Source organism: Gossypium arboreum, chromosome 4 (assembly GCF_025698485.1).
Source record: "Gossypium arboreum isolate Shixiya-1 chromosome 4, ASM2569848v2, whole genome shotgun sequence".
In the NCBI taxonomy this organism is placed as follows: Eukaryota; Viridiplantae; Streptophyta; class Magnoliopsida; order Malvales; family Malvaceae; genus Gossypium; species Gossypium arboreum.
Genome location: NC_069073.1, coordinates 3,437,791 through 3,461,072, shown reverse-complemented (window position 1 = coordinate 3,461,072; position 23,282 = coordinate 3,437,791). Strand labels below are relative to the sequence as shown.

Genomic DNA, 23,282 nt, shown 5'->3' with positions numbered 1-23,282 from the left:
ACCTTGTGACTTGGAGTAAAAAACAAAACGTTGTGGCTAGATCTAGTGCAAAAGCTGAATTTAGGGCAATGGCTCTAGGAGTTTGTGAGTTGTTATGGCTAAAGATTATATTGGAAGACTTGAAGATCAAGTGGGAAGGTCCAATGAGGTTGTATTGCGATAATAAGCCTGCTATCAATATCGCACATAATCCAGTTCAACATGATCGAACGAAGCACGTTGAAGTGGACAGACATTTCATAAAGGAAAAACTGGACAGTGGCTTAATTTGCACTCCATTTGTGTCCACTGATGAACAACTAGCAGATATACTTACCAAAGGATTGTCTGGGAAGTTGTTTCAGAAATTAGTAAGCAAGCTGAGAATGGATGATATCCACTTCCCAGCTTGAGGGGGAGTGTCAGATTTTAGAATATTTGAGTATATCAAATATGATTCTAAAAATATTCTATCCCTAGCTTTAAGGTTGTACAGTATCCCTACAATTATTCTGTTTCCTAGAGTAAAGTTACCTTAGTTAGGCTAACTATGTGTATAAATATGTATGTAATCTCTTGTGGAAAATATAATAGAAAATATCCTGTTTTTCACATACTCTAACAGCACACAAGCAAAGACTGCAATCCAACAATTTGAGCCATGTCTTAACAAAGCTGGCTTTTACATAGCACTAGCAGAGACACAGATTAAGTATTTGGTTCACTCAGTTTGTTTTACCAATCGAACTAAATAGGAATAACAAGTTAGTATCTGATACATGAAAAGGCCACAAAATATAGAAAGCCAGAAACTAACGAGTAAAAAGCAATTAGCTAAAACCTAAGAATACAAAAGAAGCATTAATTGAATAGGTACCAACCTCCTTCGAGAAATTATCAATTCTATATGGCATATATCCTGTATCATCCTCAGATATGAGAATCAAGTTTGTCCCACAATTCCCTTGGAGGCTTCCAACAATCTTTTCATTCCTGATGGAAACATCAGCATTCTGTACCTCCACCCGTATCATATTCATTGTCCCAGAAGCATAATTTCTTATCTTCACTTGAGTGTCACCTAAATGATCTGGCAAGAAGCTGCCAGACCATTGCCAGCCAGGTTCATCAAAACGCAAGGACATCAATAATTCCCTGCAACAGATTGAAAATGGATAAGCAAGCTAGGGAGGGACGAAACATATCATAAAGTTGCAATCAAGAAGTTACACAAAGTTAATAGAGGACCATCCTATGTAGTACCCATGTCAAACAAATATTCTAACATGAGTACGGGATATGACCCTCCAAATACATGAAAGAAGTTAGAAAAAATTGAATATACCCAAGTTAAACACATACCCGTTATCCAACACCCACACCCTATCCAAGTATCATCATCCCATTCTAATTAAAACTTAGTTAGATGATGATAATCCAATACTCTCTCTCTTTCTCTTCCTCTTAGCGAAGGCTTCGTAAATAATTATAATTGATTCAAGTAGCAACCTTGGTTCAATCCAGATTCATGTTTGCCAGCAGCTTCTTCCATTGGTTAAATCATGTTAGTGCCAGCACATAGAAGTGCTACTATTCCTCCTAAAACCCACTAATTAATGCAGTTCTTCACCTTCCTAGTGAAGTAGGGAACCATATACAGCAAGTTTTGAAGATAAGAAAGCTTGATAACTTTATGAGGAAGCAAATTATAGCATTGCAAAGATCATAAACTGTTCATTGGAAATATGAGGTTATTGAGGATGTATTTGAAAATAGACTACAAATAGTGAGCACATGTAGTTAAGAGTCTACAGATAAATTAACTAGATCACTTTGACTAAGGACTTGAAGAATGGCTTGGCTTTGCGGTTGTAGCCATTGGGGGTTAGCTTATCAATAGTGAAACACAGTGCATTAAGGCTTTCATTAAGTCATGTATAACATACTGCAAAGACAGGTAGTTGCTCACATGACACATCTTACGTAAGGTAGGCAGCAAGGGCAATTTTTACTGAAAAAAAGATTGAAATTTCTGTCATATTATTTGAAATACACCTTACAAACCATACAAGATATAAAATATCCCAATTTAAAACACATAAAGGAAGACTATTGCCGATATCTTATTCCCAAGCATCAAATTTTCATAAATCTGTTGCTGGAGAATCCAAGATTCCCATGAAAAAAAGCATTAACGACGGTCCAAAAATCTTTATATGATAGTAATGTTAAAGAATAGTATCTCGTGAAAAACATGTTAAATTTTAATAAAGGCATTCAGCCTAAAACTATCTGCCAATAAATAGTGAAGCCCAACCTGAATATAAAGAGAACAAACTGAAAACTTAACCAAAATGAGTTATCAGTTAACACAACTCGGTACTCCCCTAAAGACTTGTTCCAATACCAACAACAGAAACAAATAGGCCTTTCACATGGATAAACACTTCTGGGGCAATAAGCAATAAGAACAAGTAACAACTAACTTGAGTTCCAATACCACGTTAAGCATTCAACTTGAATCCAATTTTAGGAAGGTCCAATGAAAAATCAATAGGTAAGAGTTGGAGAGGCCATTGCTATATTATGTGCCTACCACAAATTTCATCAATAGGGGATTATTACCACGTAACAGTCCGTTTCACATGTAGCAGAACTAGACATATTGCATGATATATCTTAACAGGCCTATAATGTGATTGGACATCACATATAAACACAACAAGCAGATCAAAGAGTAGCAAATACAGTGGGGAAAAGTATGCTCTTTAAGGAACTGGCAATAGATAGAGAATCCAAACTTGAATGTAAAGATAGAACCACAAATTCAAGTAAAATTGATGTGGAATAAAATCTTTCAACATATCTTTGAGGAACTGGCAATAGATAGAGAATCCAAACTTGAATGTAAAGATAAAACCACAAATTCAAGTAAAATTGATGTGGAATAAAATCTTTCAACATAAAGATGGCAAAGTACCTTGTTGTATCAGTCCAATGGAGCTGTGAATGTTGCCCAACACCCAAATGATAAATAATATCAGTTCCCTTCTGCTTATAATATAACTCCTTGCTGCATGCATTACTGATAACATATCTGCACAAGAAAAAACTTGCTATGAAAGAGACAAAAAAAGAATGTTTTCAAGAAAAGTAAAATTATTTGACAAGAGACAGCAGTAATTTTTGGATTCTTAGGAAAATCATTACCTTGGCTGAAAAGTAATAGCCCGTGTCCTTCCAGCAAATGCTCCAGGAATAGCATTAGATGTAACAGATAATATAAACATTGCATTTGATAATGGCTGGGGAACAAGAACAGTTGTTGAACCACTTGGTGGGACTAGAAGAAAAGGCCCTGACCATGGTGAACTAGGCACATTTTCTGAGTTATGTCCACGAGAACTATTAGCTACGCAAACCATAATTTCACTTCCGGAAGAAATAGGATGTGGAGAATATATGCATGCCTTAACCATTCCACACTCTTTCTCCATAAAGTCATTATTCCCTGACAACCGAGTGCTTGAACCCAATCGATTCTTCAGATTATTTGACGAATTTTTCTTATCAACTGAATCATGTTGGTCAGTTTGCTTCTGAGACAATGAAATCAAGGGATTTCTAACAAATCTTCCTAACTGCAGATCAAATGTTTTTCTGGTTGAAACAATGCGATCTTTCGAGAATGACAAGCCCAAACTCTCAATTTGTGGAGATTCAATAGCTGAGTGTTGGTTAGAAAATAAAAGGCTCAGACCATCTCTGGTGCCTTGAAACAGCTCATTATCAACTTGATTGTAACAGGAAGGTAAAGTACAGACAGTTCTGTCCATCTCATTGGCGGACTCTGAAATACTGAGTGGGAATGGTGTGCAGTTATATAAGAGAAAGGGAACATATATGAAGAGTTCTCGAGCACCAGAGAATGCGTCCATCATCTTTTCCATAGTTACATATATTGGGCCTAGAGGAAAAAAGTAACAGATGCACTATGAAATGAATTCGATAAGTAATAAAGTAGTTAACCATGAGTAGATATAAATTACCACTACATGTATCAGGTTCAAAGGCCACGGTTTCAGACTGAGAGAACTTTGTTCCACTGAACTTAGCAGTTTTACTGAATGTTTCTGTGCGTGGAAACTTAAGGACTGATGGTCTATATCCATAAATATTGAACTCCAGTGTCAGGTCATGTGATAGATCAATATGATGAAAGAAATTGATTATCTGAAAAGGCAGGTATATGCTTTTACATTAGTTCAGAGCATTATATCCTAATAAGTAAACTGATGCACAAAACTACATTTGTCACAGTAGAAATGAAGCACAGACCTTTGAAAGCAATGCAGTACGTGTAATTCCACCACTTTCAATCGTCAATGATATTGCCTCAGGAAGATAGTTATTAATGACTAAAGGAGTACTTAAAGTCATTTGATGAATATAACGATCTTTTGACTTGCACAAATCTTTTATATTTTTGCTGCTACTTTGGATTGACTGGCTCACAGTATCATCATTACAGCTCCCTGAGCCTTTCTTTAGCCTGTCAGCTGCAGGTATGCTAATATGCCGAAGTGATAGGCAACAACGAAATGGGTCACTGCTTGGATGAGATGGGTAACAGACAAAAGATCTGAGAAATCCAATCTTGCCTTCCAAGGAGAGAAGATCAGAGAGGTTGTGTGCTTCACTCCACAGGTAAGAATTCCCAAGAGGACGCCACCTCATGCGACCAGCTTCAGCCAAATGTAGAGGCAGTGGAAACTCTTGACCAGGATATACTGGGTCTAGAATCTGGAATAATCAATCCAAAATGAAGAGATGAAGACAAGTATCCATAAATTTGTATAAACAGTGAAATTTATAGGAATCAAACAATAGATCCGAGCGCACCTTAGGTGAAATACCAAATGGGATATCAAACCTTAGTTCCAATGGAATTGAAGTAGCATTTAGAATTATCACCTGAAGTTAACAGGAATTAGAAGAAGCTAACAAACAACTAAAAGTAGAAAAATCTGTGATAATATGCGCACGTATACATACTGTTGAGTACAAACGTATTAGCTTGCTATACCGTTGCACAGAAACATCAAACACAACAGGTACAACAAAACCATTCTTTCCGTCAGTTGCACCATTTTCTTTCAGGTTTACATTGTATTGTGAATTATTTGAAAAATCAACCTCAAAATATGTAAGTCCAACAAGATCCATTGAAACAGGAGCAGAAGGAACAGACATGCCATCAAGTTGAATAGTCATCAAATGATGAGCCACCCCATTTGATTGCCTCTCACTGAGATTGTCAGAAGAATGACTAGGCCTATAATGATAAAGTTGTTCCTCCGGTATGTCATTAAGATAAATTGGAACAGAAGCGCCAGCTTGCACAATTTTTCCATCTTTCTCTTTTGAGGCATCAAACTGATCAGAACTGGCCAGTCCTTGATAAACATGATACTCTAGAGGTGAAGAAGTCAGGTTTTGAAGTATATAAGGAGCGTATCTTCCTCCTGACATATTTTCAGTGAGCTGAGGATCAAGAAATCTTTGCTTTTCAGAAGAATCATGTTCCAAAAATCCCCAGGCATCCTTAACCATTTCAATTGTCCTGAGAACAGTCTGGTTTTTTTTTTTTTTTTAAAAAAAAAAAGAAAAGAAGAAGAAAAGTTATATTTTAGATTAATAGTAAAAATCTAAACATAAGAAAATACTGAAACATGAGATTAGTGTGGTAACAATATCATTAGAAGAAAACGCCTTGAGAAAACTGTCTATATCATATGAAACTAAGGTGATTATACAGCAGATTAAAAATCTATATAAATTTTACTCTGGTGCACAAGCATGAACAATGAAGACGAACAATATTTATGACAACTACCAGTTTACCTATTTTCTCTGAATGACAAATATTCAATTGTTTACAGTGCTTCACAAGAAATGTGATTTTAAGATCGAGAGTTTGCACCATAAAGTGATATTGTAACAATGATGTCCGAATGATTATGAGCAATTATTTTTGGATTTAGTTTTACTGATTTCATTATATTTTATGAACTCAGTTGTACTCTGCATATACTTTATCCTTGGATTCAGTCAAATTATGCTATCAACCCTGTGGTTAGGCCACAAAAGCCCCCTGCAATGACTGAAAGAATTTTGCTACCACAACTTTTCAGGATTTGGAATTTCAGTCCAATCAGTAGCAAAGTTTATTTCCCACCTTTGAGTTCACTGATGTGGACCTCGACTTGCTGGTCTGACAATGGCATTGCCGACATTGCAAATAATAATAAATTTGTTCAGCCATCTGATGAAGTTGAATTTTTTCTTATCAATATGGCTTTCTTAATTCATTTCTCTATCAATCTCCCTAAATTCACACCCTTACTCTCTAAACAGAAGCTCCCAGCCAGCTGCAGAGAACTCAGATCCTAGTTATGCCCTGCTAGCTGCCTTCCACCATCACTAAATTATCTTAATATACCATTTGGTACCTAAGTTTGGCTTCAATTTTCAATGTGGTACCTATATTTTTGTTTGTCCCAATTAAGTACTTAAGTTCGAATTCTGATACCGGAATTGGCCGGAATTGGTCCTCAAGGTTAACCATGTTAAATGGTTAAATCTAAACCAATAGTCATGCGACACATGTATTTACATGTTATATTATTTTTTAATTTCATTTTCATTTTATAATTAATTAAAGAAAATGTAATTACCCAAAAAAAATTCTGCAATCCTCTCCATGTTTTAGCACTCCATCTCTCCATGTTTTTGGCTCTCAACCCCAAAAATGAAACTGATGACCACATTGAAGCTTAGCCCATGACCAATGCCCATTTTCAGTAACCATTTCAAGGCAAATCGAGCAAGAAACCAAGCCGAAATGCTTTCCTCCATTTCCACAGCCAGCACCACCACCTCCACTGTCATCCCCACCATTACTCCCTAATCCCACAATTAAAACAGTTACAAAATTAAACTTCAAATTAACTCACCCAAAATATCAACCTCAATTTACTAAAACAAAATCACCCTCCTCCTCCTTTAATTTCCCAACACGACCATCAAGTTCAATGATAAAATTAAAACTAAAATTAAGAAAAATAAAAGCAAAAATGACTCATCTTCTTAAATTCTTCGTATTGTCCAAAGAAGAAAGAATAATTATAATTTTTAAAAATTTGAGTGAAAATGAGAAAATGGAAGTAAAAATTCTCCTTTTTTTAATTCTTTTTAAGACCTAAATCGTCTGCAAAAGCCCATCTCTTCTATGGGATTCTCAACCCGTTTCATTTCATCTTCTCATACTTTATTTCATCACCAACTTTTCTTCTTTTTCATTCTAGATCTTGATGGAAGCTGAGGAATAATTGAAAGCCTGAGTTGAAAAAGAAGAGAATGAATAGCTTGGCCATGGAGATGGGGTTGAGAGTTGAAAAAGAAATGGACTAAAAGTGAGAAATGAGAGAGTTAGAAAGTGAAGGAAAGGAATCAAATCTATGCAATCTCAAGCGTTAGGAATGGTGAAGGAAAGGAATCGGCAGAATGAGTTAAGGAAATGTTTAAACTTTTTTGGGTTAATGAATTTGGTTTAATAATTTTAGTTTTATCACTAATTTTTTATATTATGTAATATTAATGAAATTAAAAACAAAACATTAAAATAAATTCATTTAAAAACTAAAAATAATACATGTATCATGTGTCCATTGATTCAAACTTAAACATTTAACACCATTAACTTTGGGAACCACCCTCAATAACAGAATCCAAACTTAGGTACTTAATTAGGACACAAGGATTCAGGTATCACATTGAACATTAAAGCCAAACTCAAGTACTAAATGCTATATATTACTCGGATGCTATTCACATCCAACAGTTCAAACCTTCCTGAAAAGCCTTTTTTTTTTTTTTTTTTTTTTTTGCGAAATACCCTAAGAATAAGAATGACTAAAGCCATAAAACTAAGACTAATCGACCACCAGCAGCCTCTATACTTTCATTTTCTTTCTTCATCGTTTCCTTCTCCACAATTGGTCAGTTTGGTTTCCTCCAAATCCTCTAGCCATCATCAAACTGTCAGTTGGCTTTGTTATTCGTTTTCTCTTATCTTTCTTTTATATTATTCTTCCTTCGTGGACTGAAAACAAATATGTTAGCTTTGGTTATATCTGTCAGGTATCAATCCTCATATTTTATTTTAGTTCTTATTTTATAGATTTTGTGTTCCTCTTTGAATCTTTATGGGTTCTTTTTCAGTGTTTTCTTTGGGAATTCTTTTTAAGTGCTCCACTTTGAGTTTAAATTGTTAATGCTCTTCAAATCATTTTCATTAAAAAGATATGATGACCCATTTTGGTTAACCACTAGCTATGATTTTTTGGTCAACTAAGTACTTGCTAATTAAGAATAATAAATAAAAGATGAATTAACTTCACTGTGATTGCTAAGAAAATTATTAGTTTTATCTAAGAAAAAGAACAGTTTTTATGCTATTTGTAACTTTAATATTTGGGAAGAAGAAGACAGAAACAGTACAAAATGAGACGACTAACATACATTAAAAAAATTATCTTGTTGAGTGATACAGAGTATGATAAATTAGGCCTTTGAGTTACCTGGCCCCAATGGATTTTTTAAGCTTTTAGATTCAAAACTAATTTTATTTCCATGTTAATATTTGACTGAAAACTATCAATTTTACATTTTTATTTAAAAAACTATTTTTGTGCCTACCATACCCGTGTAATTTCTAGAAATTTGCATGTGTTGTCATATCCATCTCATATCATACCTCTATTGTGTTTGTGTCCATTCTTCTTACTAGAACCAATCCAATATCACAACAAATGGCAACCAAAAATATAAGCAACAAAGAATTTAAAAGTTTTCAAAAAGTTTCAACTAAAATAGCAGTCTATGCCATCAGCCTCCTACCCCACCCCCACCCCCCAAAAAAAAAAACGCAAGGCCACATGGATTTGGAAAACCCACACTTAAGAACCCCAAACCACCAGCAAATAAGCTCGCTACATATGCTAAGTCAATACCACATTAGGGTCAACAATTATGTCAGCAGACTTCAAGAAGGAAAATCAACTCTATTATCCATCATTTCATTGGGCTAAAATTTCAAGTTCTGAAAGAGCTGATGTAGAATAATTCTCAAAATCATTGTAAGAGTAAATCTGCCATATGGCCTTAAGTATAAGGATCAAAAATACAGCTTGACCAATAGATTACCAACATCGCTGTCTTTCTAATTTATTAAGAATTTAGATCATTGAGTAGTCTAATCACTCATGCACTGAGTTTCAATAATCAATGTTAATGGTGAATTGAGTATAGGTATGACCGGATACCATCATTTGTATCAAAAGGCTCTATTTTACCTCAGTTTCTCCTCTTCTAATTCCTCTGCTCCTACCCATTTTCCCTATGATATCTACCCTACCTTTACTTTCTCCCACTCTCTTCCACCCATCCCTTATTTCGCACCTTATTCAAGCACCTAAGTCACTTATCTGAAAGGTGATCACACAAATATCAAGAACATGAAAAGGAAAGAGTACAAACATGTACCTCAATTAGGGGTTCTGTAAAGTTGAAGTTAAGCTGTCCTGTTGAAATGAGATGTACATCCGTAATATTGGAGTTGTCTAGCAGAGCATTCAGGTTCTGTTTTCTAATTATCTCCATCTCAAACTTCCAGGGCTCAAGAAAAGGCTCCCAGAAGACCTACAACAAATCCAAGCAGTACACCAAGGAATATAAGTCATGGTAAAGATTAAAATACAATAGCAATACATATTATATGCCAATATACCTTGTGAACATTATTGTAATTCACTTGGAGATCACATGCAACTGCACCATTCATGTTGTTTCCAGTAAAATTAGCACGTAACAGGAAGTTTTTCAGAAGAACTTCTAAAAGAGGTCCACTGCAACTCCACTGAAAAGATAGAACAGAACTTAATAAATGAAATGGTATGTGGTGACGAAGTCAACCAAATAAGATGTTTTTTTTTTCTTTTTGATAGATAACACACAGTAACTTTAATTAAACAGAGAAAGAAAAGAACAACAAAATTAAGGATGTTGAGATAACTGCCTAGTTGCAATACATAGTTTATCTCGACAGCTACAAATTTTGAGAAGCAGCCAAACAACCATACGATATTTCATAAACTGTAATTGGAAAGCAGAATATCATGCCTTTCTCCCACATCACTTGTGGAGGAAGAGAAAGTATCAAAACTTAAAAATATAAGATTGACCCACACCATATGAAATCTTGATCTCCTACACATCATGCAAGCTCCATACATGGTAGGCAATTTTTTTTATAGAATTGAGGCAAGTGAATTATTGCACAGTTAACAATTTGCAAATAATGAATAGCACGACACATGCAGATAAAGTTGTATACATGACAAGAAACAGTAATTAATGCTTCATCAGAAACCTTTTTCCAACAAAAGTATAATGCAACAACAAAGAGAGCATAAGCAATAACACCAATTAACTCTTCTCAATCACTAGTTCAACATTTCAAGGTCAACTGGATAAAGTAGTAAAGTTACCCTTCCATCAGATACCATAACAGATCCCTTCCTTAGCTGGATCTGGAATTCCACGCTTCCAAAGTCATACTGAGATCTTGATCCAGGAACATCAAACCTTACATCATGCAAGAAAAAAAATATTTGATGTGATAACCATACATCCAGCTGATCACATTGAATCTCCAGATTGACATGTACTGGCTTTTCCTCGATATTGCATATCTCAGTCTCCACATTAACTTGAGATATCTGGAAGAGAGGCCAATAATTGACATTATCATCGCCTTGGAAACCCACAGCACCACTTGTTTTTTCCAGAATACACTTGAACTTTGCATTTTTACCAGAAATAATTAGTTCACTACTTTTGCTGTGCGTCATAAATGTCAAAAGTTTACAAAGCTTCCCTTCAGTACCAGTAGATGAAACATTCTTCAAGCCCTTTTCAGCGAACACCAATTCAGTAAATTCTTCTCCAGCAACATGCATTGGAAAATAAAACATGATTCCAATATTTTCAGACCTCAGGACAACAACTGTTTCCTGCATGGTGCTAAGTGGCACATAAGTTGGGGCAGACATTTTATCAGAAATTTGAGGAACATGTTCTGGTACACTCATGGCTGAACTCCCTGGCAATGAATCTAATTTTGCAGTTGTGGTAAGTTTTTTCCCATAAGAATCAAACAGGTCAAGGATGTCAGTCCAGTCAGAACAGTGTAGCCAGATATTAAGAGAAGGAAGACAAATAGAGAACTCATTTTGACATGGATCAGATTTTGAGAAAGAAAGATCAAAAACTGATGAGGTTGAGCAAGCATCAGAACAGCGTGCTAGTATAACCAAATTTGGAAGTGACAATAATTCTAAAGAGTAAAAACTTAAATCCAAGTTCATATGTGTCTCATTTATCAGAGACATGGAGCAAATAAAGCTCATTTCAGCTTTAGAAACTGGCTCAAGTAAGTCTTTCCCCAACCGATTCAATTGTATCAAGAGTGATTCAACATAACATCTGACTTCGATCAAGGTTATGGAAGAATCTATAACTGATACTTCCTTATTTTCCTTTTGCAACCTCCTTGACTGTAGGAACTGTAAAACATCACAAGTGTAACTTTTTGATTCATCATGAACAATGGAAAACCGGTCGATGATTTCCAGTAACACTTCAAATCCACCAATGAAATAAAAATCTGTCAAAAGGACCAAGAATAGAAATGAATCCAGCAATACTATAGAACAATGTAGTAATACCAAATAGAAAAAGTGATGAGTATTATTCATATTTAAAGTTGCCAAGAGATATTAACTGATCATACCATCAACATAAACTTGACAAACACCAACCCTTGACATGATACATGTGTAATCAGAAGATTTTTCAGAAAGGGATTCCAATTCACTAGGTATTCTGATCCAAAAATCAGCACTGAATGGTGCCACCAAAGGGAAATTTCTCGGTTTAGGACCTGGAATAAACGTTATGCAATCATCCTTGAACAACAACAATGATAGAGACAAATCTCGTCCAAAAATATTCAGACAATTATTCGGTCTTGCAACTTTATTTTCTGGAACCACACATTCAGGAGGAATGTCCTTCAGTACATCGCTCAAAACACAATGGTTTGTAAAACTACCATACAACTGCTGAATATCTGTCTTCAGAAACCGATGGTCATCACTTTCTATGGGAAAAATTAAAGAGGATTCCAGAACCTCAAATTTACAAATGATAGCAATCTCACTTTGGTTCTCCATATGCTCAATACTTTTGCTTGTAGACTGCATACTTGGATTTGAACTCCAATCATCCAGTGAAAAATAACCAATTATGATGGCTATGTAATGGAATGGTAGAACCCAACAAGTATGCTGAATTCCAACACTAAGTTCAAGCTGCGAACTTAGTGATCCAAAATTCCTTTTCTTCATACATATATTTAAGATTGGGGAAAGGTTCGGTAATGATGGACCCCACAAAAAGTCATGGAAATTACTGGTCCACCACGATGATGTAAGAATCACCCCCTCAGAAGAAGAGACCAGATCCATACAATCATCACAAATGCTAACCGAAGATTTGGAGGTTGGCAGAGTTATTGTTCCAACAATACAAGATGAATCATGGAAATGCAGTTTAACACCTGAGAGATTGATGTCAATAGCATATAGACTTGCTTCAGGAGAACTCCCTGACACAGGAAATGCAACCGTACCCACTTTGGATTTTAGTGGTGAGGAATGAAAAGGGTTAAATCCCTTCTCTGAACTGCAACTTGGACTTCTCAACTTGTTATCTCTTAAACTGAATGACTTCCGCCAATCAGGAACAGAAAAACGAAGTGAACTCCCTAGACTACCTACAGAACCTGAATTATGCATTGTAATAAAAGGAAAACAATCCAAAGATAAGCTTGCATAATCAGATGATCCTATTCCAGAGTAATTTGAGAAATCAAAGCCTCTGAACTGAAAACCTGCCATATTTTTTGTACTTTTATCTTGAAAAGTGGGGCCCACAGCATTCTCAACTCCAATAAATGCAGTAGATGAACATATTCTATCATAAAACCCAACCAATAATCCAATTATATATGGATAGCAATGGAGGTCAGCATCATTCAAGTATAATGTGAACTTGTGACGTGTGAAATCTATACTTGCAATAGCTTCATAATATAAAACAAAACAAGCCTCAGCAGTTTTATTTTCGTCAAAAGGGTCACTTGCATCACCAAGTGTATTAGCCATACCATCCTGATTTGCAGTATTTGAGGGATATAGATCTCCAAATGAGCATAAAACATGGTTATTCTTTTCACCATTCGTATGTGCAGTAACCTCTATTGCTTTCAAAGAGACTCGGCAGGTCTCATACTCTATGAGAGAATACCTGCAATTGTAAAAAGTTTAATACAAAGCATATGCACCTACCTAGCATTCAGTAAAGAAAATATTCAAATAACATTCATTGCTAATTACTTTATTAACAAAACCCTCAAAAAAACTATTGATATGACCCAGGTATACAATTTGCAAAGAGCCTCTGGCTTAATCTCAGTTATATCCACATTATTTTAATAAGAAACTTAATAGTCAGGAACATACCACACATCTAGAGTTTTTAGAGCAAGCATGATGGAAGAGCTATGTTCTCCATCATTAGCAAGATCAAGAAGTAACTTTGCAGAATTGATGCTTGCAGTTAGAGTCAAACCAAAAGGACGATCCCCTAGGTGACTTGATGCAGAATGGAGTGAATCAGGGTTTCTCAGCACAACAGGTTCAGATCTTGAACATTGTGCATTAAGAAGAACTATCAGTGCAACAACTGACTCATATATTGATAGAGAAAAGTTTGCATCAAGCGATGGTACACTAACATAAACCTGCAATCAAGAAAGCCACTCAGTAGGAAAATCCTAGAAGTACACATCTCATTTACACATTCAAATCCAACTAAAAGAACCAAAAACTTAAAAACTCCCAGGTACAGAACTTTCACTATATAGGTTCCTCAAGTGACTTCAAATGGCACAGTTGCAAAAAGAAAGGGAGAAGGGAGAAACAACCAAAAAAGAGCAATACAACCCATAAAATCTGTTCATATCCAAGCCTTACGGTCAGTTGCATCTCAGTACAAATTATTCAGAGAGGCCAACAGCAAATTTAGGTACTAGAGAACTGTTCAATGAGGTATAGGGAATTTGGGGAAAGAATGAGATTCTCAAGAAATATAGGGAGGTTAAAGTTCAGAGATTCAGAGATCTTCATAAGAATAGACACATGAGCAGTTATTAATCTACACATCCTTTAAAGATGGAGGAAGCACTTATAGACAAAGACCAACTAATTCAAACATCATATAGAAAAAATTTAGAATAAAAACCAATTCTGACAGAATTTTCTTTGCCCTTTTTATTTGGGCTTCCCAACATAATAAAACTAGAGAGAAATAAGGACTTAATTCAGACGATAATAAAGAGTTCCATCAACACTGAGAAACAAGATTTCAGACAAGAAAAAATATGTTATGAATTTCGACATTTCAGAAGAACAAGAAGAAAAGAACTTAAAACCAAGAGTATAGTGAATATTTGTCTTCGACCTTGTATGTATTTTGTTAGGCATATTTCCATTTTACAGGTTAGCACATTACAGTCACCATTGTTAGTTTTTCATGTTTCATAAGATTTGTAGTTATCTTGTTGGATAAAGACAACGATTTTGGACATGATTTGGATGAAAAGTAGATTAGAAGCCACCTAAAAATATATGAAGCCTTTGGCTAAAATGTATCCGGTTGAAAGTTAAAAAGAGCTTGTTCTTGATCAAGTTTTTTTTTTCCTGCTAGTTTTTTCTCCATTTCCTTCCTTCCTCTCTAAATCCCAAAATATTTCCATGAAACTAGAGACCCAAAGGGCTATCAGAATAATATCTTCACCCTCTTCAAAATGTCACCACACAAGACGAATATAAAGACACAAGAAGTTCCGTACCATCCCCAGTTAAAGTAAGAGATGTCATATTAGTGCAGCAAAAAGGGATTTCATCTGAAGAAACAACCAAAAGTTTCCTCTGAAATCACTTATACCTAGCTGAATCTAGGCATTGATCTAAACTATAATTTACAAACAAAGAAAAAAAAAATTGAGGTCAACAGAGGGAAGAGAAAGGAGAAAGAGGAACTCCAGGGTCCATAAGCAAGCATACAATAAGGAATGTTCAGTTTCAGAATCATCAAACGGGCAACAAGGAAAAAAAGGAGACGATAGAATCAAACATACTTTCAGCATTTCCAATGGTTAAAATAAAAGTACCTTTGTCTTAGTACTAGAAAATATAAATCTAAAAGATTCAATCTAATTACCTCCAATTGTTTCAGTCTTGATTCATCAGGAATAATGCAAGATGCAAAAGCAATAGAGGCACAAAACTTTTTCACAATTGAGATAGTGTGGGGATAATTAGTCTTCACCAACTTCACCTGCTCACATAAGTTGCTACTATCAGAATTCAGAATAGGGAAAATATTAAACAGAATATCTAACAAGAACAATGTACCTGACCTCAAAATCAACTAGGTTGACCTCAAAGTGATTATAAAGATCTTGTAGTTGAAAACCCGTTAACCAATCAGAGATTGATGCAGAATGAACTAAGCTCTTCTGGATAAATGATTGTCCATCAATACTTGAACTGAGCTCCGTTTTCGATGCAAAAACAAGAGACCCCAAGTCAAGAACCTGTGAACACAATTGATGTACAAAACTACACGTAAATAAAGCATAATACAAAATTTTAACTTTAATGAGCAAAAGGAACAATATGAATATCCAAGTAATGCAGTAAACAATGCAATTACCATGTTAAACTCTTCAGAAACTGCATTTCCCGAGGGAAAATTAATTGTGATGTTGCTGATATTAACATCCCATGCCACCTTCTCATGACTCGACAGGATGCATCTGCAAAATATTATTATTTGTGCATCTACAATAAGGAATATTTGAAAACATACAAAATTTTAACCGACATTATCCTGTATACCCAGTACCAAAAGCACTTACTGAGCTTTTGCTAGCAATCGAGATTTAACATCTTCAATCCCATTAAGCGAAGATAAAACCTGCACTACGTTAAATACTTAGCATTACTTATATGCAACCATGTATAAAGACATAGAAAGATGTTATTTTAATTATTCTATGGTTGAAGAACTGAAGGAATACCGCCACTACGAAATAAGAAGACAACCAAAACGGTAAGTTCATGCATTGGACTCTTTAACATTGAAATGTTGTTGGATAAACAATATTTAAGCATCCATCAACAGGGAAGTAACATCAATAGTTGCAAACTTGATCTCTTATTTGATCAAAATCAAAACCATAGTTACCAGTAACATGGAACAGGTCTGAGGAAAGTATACACGACTTAATTATTTTATGGCACAATGGGTTTAGTCTCCATTGGTCCATTATAGTGAGTTGCAGTACTATATAAATCAAATGGTTTTGTTTTACATTGAAAGGGATACCCATTTGCATCCCCCCATCAAAGACAGTACCTAATAAAAACCTTCCCAGATCATTCATCAAGTTCATTCTTTTGTTTGGTCACTAGCAGGCAGTGCAGGCAGCATTGCAAAAAGCCAATACAAGCCAACTTTTGACAAACCATATAACTAGATATTGTACTTCTTATATACCAAAAAACTTCCCCTGTTTCTACTGCCTAAAAAAGGACTAGAACAACAATAAACTTTTAATGGAAGCCCCAAATATATTATTTTGATTTCTAATAAAATTAAAATTATTTCATAATCTATATTCAATTTATGGTGAATCTGTAAAATTGGAATAAAATCCAAAAGTAAGATGAAACATATTATACTTTACAGCATTATCAGTTTTGTTGGCCACTTTAAATGAGATCTCGAAGAAATCAAAATCTAAGACAGTCTTGTTCACATGAGCAAAGAGCTTTATAGATTAGAAGTCTAAAAAAACCCAGAAGTACCTAAGGCAACATATCAAAATAATACAGCTGGAACCATAATGGAAAAATAAAAAGAACAGAAAAGAATGGCAATAACTGCACTAGACATCTGCAGGAATTGAAAATGTTTGAACAAGATTGATGCATGCTTAATCTGCCAACATAAGAACTGTGACTGTAACTGTTAGAGGTCGCAAGATTAATATAAATACATCTTACCCTTTCATGCTGAAATTCAAAGTATTTGATAACAGAGAAAAATTCAATTAAATCCCAGAAAAAAGTTGTTTCATAAGCAACTTCAAGCGACTGAAGCATGACCTGGGCACAAAAGAAAAAAAAAAAAAAAGACTTGTAAAAATAATAAGAGCATTAAAAAAATATCTTAAACAAGGTTTAAACAATCAAGTAGAAAAGGCTTTCCAAATAGCACCAAAAGGGCATAAAATTACTTTCACTGACAATTCAACATCCCGCGTCTGATACAAGTCTACTTGAACTCTGTAAGAGGGCAGATCTTCCCCAACATTTTTCTCTATACAGGACTGAAAACAAACAAATTAAGAAAAAAAACATTAAGATAGATACAAAAGAACCTCTAAAATATTGTCATCATAGAACAGAATTACATTGCAGCATCTGAAAACAAAATCCCAATAAATGTTCCACTCACACTATCTTATAACTTGCATGAGGCTTCCCTAATGTTAGCAATGTTAAATAGGTTTCTCTTAACAAATGCTTTTGGGACATGGAAATTCAGATATTTTAGAGGGGATTTTTTTCCTTGGAGGGAGGGAGGTATAAAACCGATAGGAGGCTTGGGTTCATAATGTCATGCAGATGAGTAAGGTTTGTAGTTAAATTTGGAAGTTCTAGTCCCTCTAACTTAATTTTAATGAGTTTAATATCTGCACTCATATTGAAATTTATATATAATGTTATCATCTTTCCCTTAATGGTGTTAATAGAAGTGCAGGGATTAAATTAACACTGGAATAGAGAGCTAAAACCATCATATTGAGATAACAGAAGGACCAAATTCATACTCCAACCAATGTCTAAATTGCAGATTCTGCCACCTAAAATCCTATTATCAATTCATCACATCTCATAGAAAGAAGGCAACTCAAAACTAGATAAACCCTTGCAGCAAATTTAGTTAAGCTTTTGCTAATAATTCACAAAATTACCATGATATAGAAGAGCATTTAGAAGCTTCACTAACTGCACAAATAGGTTTCTTACATTTATATGATACGTTAACCTAACTCCAGACACCTAGGGACTTCCTTTTAACTAAATACATTCACCATTTTAATCCAGCAAATTATTGGAAGAGCTGAACTGGTATGTAACCATAGAAACACCTACCATTAGTCGAATCACTTGCTCATTGCCTGCATTAACCATCTCTCCTGACTTAACAAAAGCAATTACATTTACCAATTCTTCCTGAAGGTTGCACTTCATAACTGCACCATGGAGATTCAACCTAGCAATATCTTGACACAAATTCCTACAAAAGCAAAGCAACCTAGTTAACGTTTAACTATATGGACCAAAAAGTACAAATGATATTAATAAAAAAAATGCCCAAAACCACTACTTGCTTCAAAGATTAGTGGACAATGTAAACTACAAGTAATGCAACATCAAAAGAAGCAATTAACTAATATAAGTGAAAAAATATGGCAATAGCAGGGTATGGAAATTTTGATAACTGAAAGTAACACCATGTTTCCTGCAATTCTAGAGAAACTATTGCATTAGGTAGTATGCACATCAAAGCATGTTTCCTTTCAATGAAAAAAGCAGCAAAATACAGTAGCAAAAAGGTCATTGCCCACTCACATTTCTACCAAGGCATGGTCCTAGCAGAGACAGCATGGACAAAGTTTCAAGTATTTCATATTTTGTACATGTTGCTTCTTTAAACAATCAAAGATTTGTAACAGTAGTTTTGTATTTTGAAATATTAGTCTCTCAAACACCTGATTCAGTAGGTCTTCTTCATAAGTTTTAAGTTCCATGGGTTTTGCATGTTCTTGTTCCTCAATGATGCACATAAGCTTGTGTTAAGGTCAAGGGTTATGGATCAAATCATCGGACTGTTCACGAAAAATTTCACTTCAATTAAGGGAGCCTTCCCCTTGTTGCGACTTCTACCATGAGAATAACGTATGGAACTCGTTGAAGGGAGCTCCTAACCTTAGAACTAGTCAAATGGAGCTCCTAACCTTAGACTCGTTAGAAAGAGAGTCATAAACCTCTATAAATTAGAATAATTTCTGTCCTATTTTATTACTAAGAATTGTCCCCTAAAATAGAGGTTACATAGGGTTTTATTCTTGTAAACTAAGAAACTAAAATTTACTTGAAGAATAAGAAACTATAGTTAAGGAAACCAAAACTAAGTACTTTTAATTGCAATAAAATACTTTTTTTTAGATAACATCATCAAGATCCTTTATTCTTGGTTCTACACAACATCATCAAGATCCTTTATCTCCAACAAAAATATTTTTTTACATTGGTGCTTGAATGAATATGGTTCATCACAATTGTAGCCCAAACCCTTGTCTCTTAGTTTCACCATCTCTGCACAAGTCAACCTTTTAACAGAAGAGTGATCGCACTACCTACAATTGAAACTATTTCCATCACCTTGTCATTCTCAGAGTTGTTTTTAGCAACAGACAGGGGAACTGTCACTACCATGTTGGTCCCTTTAGTACTCAAGAATGAAATGGGGTTACACTAACTATCAAATGTAGCTCAAGAATATACTCTATGACAACATTCTGATTCTTTGACACAAGTCACATCTATGTTAAAAAAAGTCACTAATTTGGGCTCTTTAATTAAGGCTTAGATTACACTTCTATTTCTTTTCTTAGGTTTCTTGAATATGCTTTTATTTCAGTTGATTTGTTTTATTTTTAAGAATAGATTTCTTTTTTTATGTGATAAGACTGATCCTTATTTAATGGGAGGTAACAAATTGGTATCAAGAGCCAACAATCCTCACCAATGACAAAATAGTGGTTGGCAGAGTGGCGAGCAGAAACATGCAAGAAGCTCGAGTATATACAAAGATAGAAAATATTATTGATCAGATGTTTGATTATTGCAACATGTTGATGAAATTTTTACTGAAACCAAAACCCAAATGTTTGACCAAATGTGTGAAGGAATACATAAATAATTGCAGGTAAAAAGGTCAATAACACTATGATAGATGAACAAGACCGAACCATGGCAACCTCTACCAATCTCTCTTTCTCATCCTATGCATCAAATCCTCCTAAACTCATCTCAACAAAACCATGGCAAACTCTATCAAATCTATGCTAGGAAAGGCCATTAATTTGGGTTCTTTGATTATGGCTTAGATAACTCTTTTATTTCTTTCCTTGGATTTTTGCGATTATGTTTTCATTTTGAAGCTTTGAAGTGCATAAATAGGGCATCATGTTCTCTAAAAGAAAGAGCCTTATTCTATATATCATAAATTTCACTCTCATTCTTAGCAAATGCAAACTTGAATAACAACAGGCTTCTTAAAGTGATATTAACAATATTCAAATTAAGACTATAATGGACAAATTATAAGATCAGATCATTAATTATGAAGAATTCAGAAGTTACTTGCAACACATCCTTGCCCAATCCAAAGTTAAGATACTTCAAAGCATGAAGTTTTGTTTAAGATTTCAGCCTGGATCTTAACAAACAGATATTGTTATAGTGTCATATGAAGCTAAAGTGCCATAAAAATGTACAAGTTTTAATATGGAGAAAGGAATTAACACCAAATTCTTGTGATTACAATATATGATGTAATATATACAACAAATTAACATCAATATATTTTCATGCTAAAGTGAAATCAGTAATATATTTTTAAATCAAAAAAGGCTCAAAGGTAAGCTAACATACATGCTCCATATTGTTGCAGAAATTTCATCTATGCTGAACTCGATTGCCCTTGAGTTAATCTTATCATTTGTATCGGCGTCTATTCCAGACAAAACTGGAGGATAGAACTTAGTTGCCTCGTATATATCCTGTGAAAAAGAGGGGAAGCCATAAGCTTTCTGATCTAAAGCATTTTCAATGAACTACAGCTTGGTTAAGAAGTACCTGCACATCTTCATCAGAAACAACACCAGAGAACTGACTAGAGTCATCTGTTCCTCCAGCACCAAGCATACCTCGGGACAACCAATTCAACCATCCTCGAGACTTGCCAGCTGACTGACCATCTAGTCTTGACTTCTCAACATAGAAATTGGCTGTTGACGACTTCAATAAAACTTCCTACCCACCAATATAAATATATATTGACAAAGTGGGAAAAAAACTGTGAGTAAATATATGAAAATTCATAGAACCATGTCAAGTCATGATCAACACATTAAACAGAGCAGAAATATAAACCAAAACTACTAACCATGAGATCTAAGAGGTATTAAATATAGCAACCATTCTGATATAATTGTAAAGCAGTGCATCCAAATATTCATACCTGCAGTTCATGTTCCGCAGCTGTTCTATAACTTAAAATATCATCAATATCAGATTCTTTCTCCATTTGCTCCAAGTCCCGAATTAAAGATTCATCAATCGGCTGGTAACAAATTGGAAAATGTTTTTATGCCAGGAACAAGTGAGTGATTGAGCTACTTTTGAATTGCATAACAATAAATGGAAGTCCATGTGCAAGAACAAAAAAGAAAATTAGGAGGGGAAAAAAACTAAAAGCTTTGAGGTAACGGAACAAAGAGAAATTTGGACATTTCAAATGGTTTTGTTTGTGACTAAAAGATAATGACGACAAGATATTTTAGAAACAAAATTAGTTCCGCCTCACTTACCCCAATACTGAGAAAATCGGATTTGAGGAGAGGGGAAACTGAGAGGAGCTTTGTACCCCTCTCATTCCGTTATTTTAATTAAAAAGGTAGGCAAATGAGGAAAGGGTTTCCCTCTTTCCTAGTGTTCCTTCCCCTCAATCCAAAAATTAGTGTTAGTATTGAGACCATTTTGAATTTTGTGAACATTTTGACAAATTGCAAGGACTGCTGAAGTACTACAACCACAAATGAACCATCACATATATACATAAACTACAAGTTCAACCTAATAGGACCCAAAGGACATTATTGCAGGCGGAAAAAAGGAAAGGCCAAGAAACACTAAAGTATAACCTATTATGAGCCAAAAAGCATCTCCCTGAAACTGATATCAACTACTGAATAATTCAACAACCAAACTAAAAAAAGGTCAGGATGAGAGCTATTGCCGTTTTATGTATTTGTGCATATACAAGGCAACTAAGATAGAAGAGTAGTTTACCTGGTCTTGTCGAAGAAGCTCTAATTTGGTCTTGTATAAATTAACATACTTTCTGCGATTACTCCTGTGATCACAAAAGAATCTCTTATTCATTTAACATGTCAAAACAAGTAAGAAAAGCGAAACAAATGCCAAATATTTTCCTCCCAACAAATAACAAGAAAATTCTATAATTTAGCTCATATTTGAAGTCAATGTCTATAATTTTAGAAAAATCACACATCCTTTTCTGATTCGACCATAAACTTGACCACACATGACAATCAAATCCTTTTGATAGTTCCTCTCTACAGTTAAATAGCAACTGCCACCTGGACAAGTCAACCATCTACGAACTGAATAAAATTTATCACTAAAACCCAAAATAAAATGCAGAAGTCAAAATAACTAAAAGATGGCATAAAAGCAGTAACCTTTTTCTTTGATTTCCATCCAGCATTTACAATGTTAAAAGTATACTTTGCTACAAGACCTCATATAATAGACTACACCATCCACCCATTTGAAATCAAAACCCAACACCCCATATTAATCAGATGAAATCAACATATAATTGGAGACGGAGATAAAGAAAATCTCATTTGTATTAATTCAATTTTCGGCAACTAACAAAGAACACACAAGAATAGAGACATAAGCTCCTAGTGACTTTATACTTCCAGCTTACATTGGTAGACTAGCAACACCGGGCAGGCATGGCATGTAAAATTCTCTATAACTAGAATGTGACACAAGAGTCTGATTGTTATATACTTATAATATGGTTACTTCAACATTAAAATCAAAACCACATGGACATTTTAGTTATGCAGCCAAACTTCAAGGCAATTTGTGTAATTTTCC

The 23,282-nt window shown here is 34.7% G+C and overlaps 1 protein-coding gene across 2 annotated transcripts in view; it reads right to left on the bottom strand.

Annotated features, from left to right (window-relative positions):
* LOC108459349 (uncharacterized) overlaps positions 1 to 23,282 on the bottom strand; it is a 53,179-nt gene that overhangs the window by 20,250 nt on the left and 9,647 nt on the right. For both annotated transcript variants that reach the window (XM_053026919.1, XM_053026920.1), the window contains exons 10-32: positions 22,440 to 22,503; positions 21,610 to 21,711; positions 21,225 to 21,401; positions 21,021 to 21,148; positions 18,453 to 18,597; positions 17,531 to 17,623; positions 17,298 to 17,399; positions 16,148 to 16,206; positions 15,943 to 16,045; positions 15,647 to 15,823; positions 15,448 to 15,564; positions 13,686 to 13,966; positions 11,894 to 13,470; positions 10,590 to 11,767; positions 9,830 to 9,958; positions 9,586 to 9,741; positions 5,035 to 5,613; positions 4,882 to 4,953; positions 4,318 to 4,782; positions 4,029 to 4,212; positions 3,190 to 3,946; positions 2,960 to 3,076; positions 861 to 1,134 (exon numbers count right to left, since the gene is read on the bottom strand). In XM_053026919.1, the coding sequence (XP_052882879.1) occupies positions 861 to 1,134; positions 2,960 to 3,076; positions 3,190 to 3,946; positions 4,029 to 4,212; positions 4,318 to 4,782; positions 4,882 to 4,953; positions 5,035 to 5,613; positions 9,586 to 9,741; positions 9,830 to 9,958; positions 10,590 to 11,767; positions 11,894 to 13,470; positions 13,686 to 13,966; positions 15,448 to 15,564; positions 15,647 to 15,823; positions 15,943 to 16,045; positions 16,148 to 16,206; positions 17,298 to 17,399; positions 17,531 to 17,623; positions 18,453 to 18,597; positions 21,021 to 21,148; positions 21,225 to 21,401; positions 21,610 to 21,711; positions 22,440 to 22,503 (7,036 nt within the window). The remainder of the gene's footprint in view (positions 1 to 860; positions 1,135 to 2,959; positions 3,077 to 3,189; positions 3,947 to 4,028; positions 4,213 to 4,317; positions 4,783 to 4,881; positions 4,954 to 5,034; positions 5,614 to 9,585; positions 9,742 to 9,829; positions 9,959 to 10,589; positions 11,768 to 11,893; positions 13,471 to 13,685; positions 13,967 to 15,447; positions 15,565 to 15,646; positions 15,824 to 15,942; positions 16,046 to 16,147; positions 16,207 to 17,297; positions 17,400 to 17,530; positions 17,624 to 18,452; positions 18,598 to 21,020; positions 21,149 to 21,224; positions 21,402 to 21,609; positions 21,712 to 22,439; positions 22,504 to 23,282) is intronic.